Genomic DNA, 8,477 nt, shown 5'->3' with positions numbered 1-8,477 from the left:
ATCATACCGAATGGGCAAAAACTGGAAGCATTCCCTTTAAAATCTGGCACTAGACAAGGATGCCCTCTCTCACCACTCCTATTCAATATAGTACTGGAAGTTCTAGCCAGAGCAATCAGGCAAGAAAAAGAAATAAAGGGTATTCAAATAGGAAAGGTGGAAGCCAAATTGTCTCTATTTGCAGACGATATGATAGTATACCTAGAAGACCCCATTGCCTCAGCCCAAAAACTCCTGAAAATGATAAGCAACTTCAGCAAAGTCTCAGGATATAAAATCAATGTGCAAAAATCACAAGCATTCGTCTACACCAATAACAGACTTAAAGAAAGCCAAATCAAGAGCGAACTGCCATTCGCAATTGCTACAAAAAGAATAAAATACCTTGGAATACAACTCACAAGGAATGTAAGGGACCTCTTCAAGGAGAACTACAAACCACTGCTCAACGAAATCAGAGAGGACACAAACAGATGGAAAAACATTCCATGTTCATGGTTAGGAAGAATTAACATCGTGAAAATGGCTATACTGCCCAAAGTAATTTACAGAATCAACGCTATCCCCATCAAGCTACCACTGACTTTCTTCACAGAACTGGAAAAAACCACCATGAACTTCATATGGAACCAAAAGAGAGCCCGCATAGCCAAGTCAATTCTAAGCAAAAAGAACACAGCGGGGGGCATCACACTACCGGATTTCAAACTATACTACAAGGCTACAGTAATCAAAACAGCATGGTACTGGTACCAAAACAGAGATATAGACCAATGGAACAAAACAGAGGCACCGGACGCAACACAACATACATACAACTATACAATCTTTGATAAACCCGACAAAAACAAGCAATGGGGCAAGGATTCCATGTTTAACAAATGGTGTTGGGAAAACTGGCTAGCCATGTGCAGAAAGCAGAAACTGGACCCCTTCCTGACACCTTACACTGAAATTAACTCCAGATGGATTAAAGACTTAAACATAAGACCTGGCACCATAAAAACCCTAGAAGGAAATCTAGGCAAAACCATCCAGGACATAGGAGTAGGCAAGGACTTCATGAACAAAACACCAAAAGCATTGGCAACAAAAGCCAAAATAGACAAATGGGACCTAATCAAACTCCACAGCTTCTGCATGGCAAAAGAAACAGTCACTAGAGTGGATCGGCAACCAACAGAATGGGAAAAAATTTTTGCAGTCTACCCATCTGACAAAGGGCTGATATCCAGAATTTACAAAGAACTCAAATGGATTTACAGGAAAAAAACAAACAAGCCCATTCAAAAGTGGGCAAAGGATATGAACAGATACTTTACGAAAGAAGACATATATGAGGCCAACAATCATATGAAAAAAATGCTCATCGTCACTGGTCATCAGAGAGATGCAAATCAAAACCACATTGAGATACCATCTCACGCCAGTTAGAATGGCGATCATTAAAAAATCTGGAGACAACAGATGTTGGAGAGGATGTGGAGAAAAAGGAACACTTTTACACTGTTGGTGGGAGTGTAAATTAGTTCAACCATTGTGGAAGACAGTGTGGCGATTCCTCAAGGCCTTAGAAATAGAAATCCCATTTGACCCAGCAATCCCATTACTGGGTATATATCCAAAAGACTATAAATCGTTCTACTATAAGGACACATGTACACGAATGTTCATTGCAGCACTGTTTACAATAGCAAAGACCTGGAATCAACCCAAATGCCCATTGATAATAGACTGGATTGGAAAAATGTGGCACATATACACCGTGGAATATTATGCAGCAATCAGAAATGATGAGTTTGTGTCGTTTGTAGGGACATGGATGAATCTGGAAAACATCATCCTCAGCAAACTGACACAAGAACAGAAAATGAAACACCGCATATTCTCACTCATAGGTGGGTGATGAAAAATGAGAACACATGGACACAGATAGGGGAGTACTAAACAGTGGGGTCTATTGGGGGGAAAAGGGGAGGGCCAGTGGGAGGGGGCGGTGGGGAGGGATAGCCTGGGGAGAAATGCCAAACGTGGGTGAAGGGGAGAAGAAAAGCAAAGCACACTGCCATGTGTGTACCTACGCAACTGTCTTGCATGCTCTGCTCATGTACCCCAAAACCTATAATCCAATAAAAAATTTTTTTTAAAAATGTAAAAAAAAAAAGAATTTTTAAAATGAACTTCAGCCAGAAAAATATTAAGGACTAAATTTCTTCTCCTTCCATAACCAGTAACTCAAATGGTATGGCTTTAATTTTTAAAATATGTGGAATCATAGCCTTCATTCTTTTTTTTTTTTTTTCTTTTTTGAAGCAGGGTCCCACTCTGTCACCCAGGCTGAAGTACAGCCCCAGGATCATGGCTCACTGCAACCTCGACCTCCCAATCTCAAGCAATCCTGCTGCCTCAGCTTCCCGAGTAGCTGGGACTACAGACAGGCACCACCATGCCCAGCTAATTTTTGTGTTTTTAGCAAAGACAGGGTTTTGCCATGTTGCCCAGGCTGGTCTTGAACTCTTGAGTTCAAGTGATCTACCCACCTCGATCTCCCAAAGTGCTGGGATTACAGTCATAAACCACTATGTCTGGCCTATAACCTTCATTCCTTTTCTATCTTCAATAAAAGAAAGATTATTATTCTACATTTGCAATATATTTCCTAGATTACAACTGGTTCACTGACATATTTGGCTGAATACCCTAGAAGTATCCTGCGAAAGGAGAGTCTCTCAACTTAACTGGATTTGGGCTCACAGGTGATGGTCTGACCTCTGCACTTGAACTACCTTTTCAGTTCTACCTTTTCAGTTACTAAAAGCAAGTAACTGCATTCTTACCTAACCATGTAGACATGGATAACAGGAATGAACCTCAACTTCTTTTTCTTCTTTATTTTCCTTCTGAGGAGGCTTTTTAGATGTTTTTTATTCGCCTAATGACTCTGCCTCTGAAATTTTAGCACCACAGACATACTATCTACCAATTTATGTATTTTATTTTATCTGTTTCAGTCTGTTCTCACACTACTATAAATAAATACCTGAGACTGGGTAATTTATAAAGAAAAGAGATTTACTTGGCTCACAGTTGTGCAGGCTGTACAGGAAGCATAGCAGCTTCTGCTAAGGAGAGGTCTGGGGAAGTTTCCAAACATGGCAGAAGGCAAAATATGTAAAAATCCTAACCATACATGTACTTCATAGCTGGTCTTAACAATAGTATCACTCCCCTTACTTAAATAGTGCCTAGTATTTTTACTGAATTGAATATTCAGATTAAACCAAAGCATTCTTTTTATTATTGCATTTTAGGTTTTGGGGTACATGTGCAGAACATGCAAGATAGTTGCATAGGTACAAACATGGCAGTGTGTTTTGCTGCCTTCCTCCCCTTCACCCACGTTCGGCATTTCTCCCCAGGCTATCCCTCCCCAGCTCCCCCCCCCGCCCCGCTGTCCCTCCCCATTCCCCCAATAGACCCCAGTGTGTGGTACTCCCTTCCCTGTGTTCATGTGTTCTCATTTTTCATCACCCACCTATGAGTGAGAATATGCGGTATTTCATTTTCTGTTCTTGTGTCAGTTTGCTGAGAATGATGGTTTCCAGGTTCATCCATGTCCCTACAAAGGACACGAACTCATCATTTTTTATTGCTGCATAATATTCCACGGTGTATATGTGCCACATTTTCCCAGTCCAGTCTATCATCAATGGGCATTTGGGTTGGTTCCAGGTCTTTGCTATTGTAAACAGTGCTGCATTGAACATTCGTTTGCATGTGTCCTTATAGTAGAATGATCTATAGTCCTTTGGATATATACCCAGTAATGGGATTGCTGGGTCAAATGGAATTTCTATTTCTAAGGCCTTGAGGAATCGCCACACTGTCTTCCACAATGGTTGAACTAATTTACACTCCCAGCAACAGTGTAAAAGTGTTCCTATTTCTCTACATCCTCTCCAGCACATGTTGTCTCCAGATTTTTTAATGATCGCCATTCTAACTGGCGAGAGATGGTATACCAAAGCATTCTTATACATCAGATCCAAATATTAATTTTCTATTTAACTTATAGGGGGAAATGTGCATAGTTGCTTTCAGGTCATTTTATTTTTAAGCACCAGAAATAATCAGATTGAAGTTGGTCTTCATGAGACACTCTTGATGATGGGTGCAAAGGAATTTCTTAACATTCTTAAACATTGTTTACAAACCAGCAGGGCTTCATCCACTAAGAATGCCAGGCTTACCACATGTCTTCTTTCAGTTCTACACCTTCCAAGTTTGCTGTTGACTGTTTAAAATTTGTGTCTCATTTATAATTTGTGTCTAACTTATCTTCTCACCCCTCCACTGCGTACTTGATGTATCCCCTAAGACACAATCATTGCCCTTTGTTTCTGTCTTCAAACCTTTCTTTTTGTCTTAGAATAGAAATAACATTTCTCAGTACTTTTTCTATCCCTATCCCTGGCTTACCCTTATCCCCTATCTAACAATCATAATACAAAGTGAATCACAAATTATTTCATCTAGATTCTGTTGAAATAATTAAATTTCACTAGCAATTGCAAATTAAATTATTTTTATCAGATCAAGTGCTTATTATATCATCATTCAGGACTAGATTTTGTGAGAAAAAAGTTCTATTTCTTATGAATTTGAACATTCATGCATAAGCTAAAACACAGTCATCCCCTGTCCTGCTCCCCCAAAAGAACAGGTAGAGCAGATATCCCATGTTCTGGCATTACTGTATGCTCAAATTATGGAAGAAATAGCTGTAGATGATCAGCAAGCTTAAGAAAGAAATCATTTGTGGGAAGTAACTGTGTTACAGTCAGACAAACTTTGATTCGTGAAATGTTATGTAGTAACATAGAATGATGTGGTATTTTCCATGTGCATATAGGAACTACACATAAAAATATATATGTAAGAATATATAATTCATGTGCATATAGGAACTACATAGGGACTATATACTATATTTAAGAAATGGCCACAACAAATTTGGCATCATCTTTCTTGAAGGACAAAGTGAATCATTAAGATTACATATAAATTTCTTATCTATGGACATAAACTTACCATAAACAACTGTTTTATTTGAAGTAGGACAGATTTGGAAGACATAGATTCAAATTTTGTTGCTGAAATTCATATGTATGACCTGAGACAAGAAAATGTGTGTACCTCTCTTAGCTTTCATTTGCTTCTCTCTAAAATGGTAACAGTAATCTTGAAACTGGCATTTTAGTGTGTGATTTAAGTCACCTAACTAAAGTGAATGTGTCTGATAAATAATAAGATACTCATTTAATATAAATACTATGTAGCACATATAATGAGCAATAACTAGAAACTTAGCATATGAATTTTTATTGAGATTAAATAAAACAAAGTTTTCTTTTGCAGATTCAAATAGCTTCTCAAATATTGGTGAAGAAAACAAAACAAACAAAATCCTTTATATTCAAGAAAAACTGTGAGCTATAAGGAGATTTAAGAAAATCAGAACAAATTAAGAGTAATCTCATAATTTCTAGCATATTTTTTGTACTGAGGAAAAAAATTTTATGATAAGATATTGATTATGTCTTTCTTTTTTGTAGGCATCTTTCTTTGCTTTCAGTAAACTCAGAATAAGAAAGAGAGAAAGAATAAAGGTGGAGGAAAGAAGGAAGAGAGAGAGAAAGAAAGAAAAAGAAAGAAGAAGGAAGGAAGGAAGAAAAGAAAGAAAGAAGGAAGGAAGGAAGGGAAGGAAGGAAGGAGGGGAAAAAAGAAAGAAAGAAAGAAAGAAAGAAGGAAGGAAGGAAAGGAAGGAAGGAAGGAAGGAAGGAAGGAAGGAAGGAAGGAAGGAAGGAAGGAAGGAAGGAAGGAAGGAGGGAGGGAAAAAGGAGAAAGAAAGAAGAAGAAAGAAAGAAAGAAAGAAAGAAAGAAAGAAAGAAAGAAAGAAAGAAAGAAAGAAAGAAAGAAGAGTAAGGAAGGAACAAAGGAAGAAAATCCCCTGTGGTCCTTTCACTCCTCAGTCGTCACCCTCCATCTACCCATATCTAAGGATTTCTAGCCTCGTTTTTTGCTTTACCATGAGTCAAGCAAAAATTTTCGAAGTTCTGAGATCAAGATTCTGTGTAAAAGCCAGTTTCATGTATGTAACATATGTATGAAGAATTTAGCAAAGTAACAGGGAGACTCTAGAGAAAAACATACTCTAGAATTATCAAGCTAGGGATTTATCATTGTTCTTTCCACAGCATATCCAGAATCAACGCACATGAACATTAAAGCTTTGGTAAAGTATGTTAAAAGCTATCAAAAGATCTAGCCAATATTAAGTGCTCAATAAATGCTAGTTTCTGGGTTTTTTTTTTAATGTTTGCTTGTTTAGTTTTTGTCGATGATCTGTAAAATTTCTGAATTATCTTGCACAATTTACCACAGATATATTTCTCCCTCTTTATACATATCATCGCTTTCTTGCCTTTATGCACAGACTGTTACTCTCTTCTTCAACAAACTCCTCATGGCATTTTTTACCTCTGTGTTTCTCACTGTGTAAATTACAGGATTTAACATGGGGGTGAGGATTGCAAAGAACACCGTCACCAACTTGTCCACAGAGTAGGTGACCACAGGACGCATGTAGGTGAATATGCAAGGCACAAAAAAGAGAACCACAACAGTAAAGTGGGAGGCGCAGGTGGAGAGGGCTTTGTGCCGTCCTTCAGAGCCATGGGATTTCAGGGAGCTCAGGATGACTATGTAGGAGAGGAGGAGCATAGAAAAGATGAGCAAGCACATGGCTCCACTGTTGGCTGCCACCACCATCCCAAGTCTGTAGGTATCTCTGCAGGCAAGTTTCAACAATGGGAAGAGATCACACATAAAGTGGTCAATGACATTGGGACCACAGAAGGGCAAGTTGGTCATGAAGAGAATCTGCACAGTGGCATGCAAGATGCCTCCAGTCCAGGCTATCACCACAAGAAGGTGGCAGAGCCCTTGTCGCATAATGGCTGTGTAGTGCAGGGGCTTGAGGATGGCCACATAGCGGTCGTACGCCATGACAACAAGGAGGATGATCTCTGATCCTCCCAGCAAGTGCTCTACAAAGAGCTGAGTCAGGCAGCTGGCCAAAGAAATGGTTCGTCTCTGGTAAAGCAGGTCGATTACCATTCTGGGGGTGGTGACAGAGGTGTAGGAGGCATCTATAAAGGATAAGTAAGTGAGAAAGAAGTACATGGGTGATGAAAGTGTGGGGCTGGAGGAGATGGTGATGACAATGAACAGATTGGCCAGCACAGTAAATAGGAAAATAAATAAAAAAACAATGAAGAGTATTTTCTGCAAGTGTGGATTCTGTGTGAGTCCCAAGAGAATGAATTCAGTCACATTGTTGGGAGGCATGAGGTGATCCATTCAGGGAGTAACCTATAAGTGATAAAGAAAGGTGACCAGGGGTCTGAATTACCTATAAGAGACAAAGATGAGCTATTCATCATAAAAGGATTGTAGTCTAAATTTCACAGTATAGAGTTAGGATAGTTAACTGTGGGCCATGCCTTTGGCTTCCCTCACCCCAGTAATTACTTGAATTACTCATTTTCACTTCCTCCATGATGCTTTCAGTCTCTTTAGATACCTAGTATTATCACCTGTAAAACATCTATATGGCAACAGCTCCTGTGTAATTGCTGAGAACATTCTTGACTCTACTTGAGATCTGTACTCTTCCTCTTGTTCCAACTCCATGCGACTTTGCTAAGTTATTCCAGTGTCCCATGCTTCTGAGCCCACCTCCACATCTGTGAGTTTACAAACTGTAGCTGTGATACTGATTTTGTAAGCTGTAAAGTGCTGCTCACAGGTAAGGGTTATTCCCTCTTCTCACAGAATTTACATTTGAACCCACAGCCGCAACTGGAAGAAACACATAGTGAAGAAATCTCTCTCATAAGCAGGCAGATTAGGGAAACATATAAATCGTCAGAGACACACTGTCCCTAGCACCCACCGTAACAAATATGTTATTCACGCTGCTTTCCTCACTGTGCCTATGTGGTGCTTGACATAGTATCTTCAGTGCCTGACACCTATCAGGCAATCAATACATGCTCGTGAATTCCCCTACATCTTCCCTTCCTACATCTCCATGTATAAGGATGTATGTGTTTCCCCAGTCCATAAACCTAGGAATTCAAGTATTCTTATTCTCCTACTCTGTTTATTCAGGCTCTCTACCTTATGAGAAGCATAAAAAAACTTTTGAAAGGAAAAGGCATTCCAGTTTAATAGTTTCTAGCATATATTGTAAGGTGAGGATGGAAGTATCAATCGCCTGCAGGAAAGACTATGTTACTGGGAAATTTGACTTTCAAGATAATTATTATGCATTTTGTTGAGAGGGAGTCTCGCTCTGTTGCTCAGGCTGGAGTTCAGTGGCATAATCTCAGCTCACTGCAACCTCCACCTCC

The 8,477-nt window shown here is 39.3% G+C and overlaps 1 protein-coding gene across 1 annotated transcript; it reads right to left on the bottom strand.

The window, feature by feature from the left end:
* Positions 1-5,460: 5,460 nt before the first annotated feature.
* LOC100402156 (olfactory receptor 4C3D-like) lies at positions 5,461-7,422 on the bottom strand. The gene has a single exon (XM_002755321.6). The coding sequence runs from the start codon at positions 7,420-7,422 to the stop codon at positions 6,487-6,489; it is 936 nt and encodes a 311-aa protein (XP_002755367.1). The 3' UTR covers positions 5,461-6,486.
* Between the last annotated feature and the right edge of the window lie 1,055 nt (positions 7,423-8,477).

Source organism: Callithrix jacchus, chromosome 10 (assembly GCF_049354715.1).
Source record: "Callithrix jacchus isolate 240 chromosome 10, calJac240_pri, whole genome shotgun sequence".
Classification (NCBI taxonomy): Eukaryota; Metazoa; Chordata; class Mammalia; order Primates; family Cebidae; genus Callithrix; species Callithrix jacchus.
The sequence above is the reverse complement of the archived record's forward strand: the minus strand, read 5'-3'. Positions and strand labels throughout refer to the sequence as shown.

Coding starts and splice junctions, on each gene's coding strand:
- LOC100402156 (XM_002755321.6), bottom strand. CDS start 7,422: ATGGATCACCTCATGCCTCCCAACAATGTGACTGAATTCATTCTCTTG.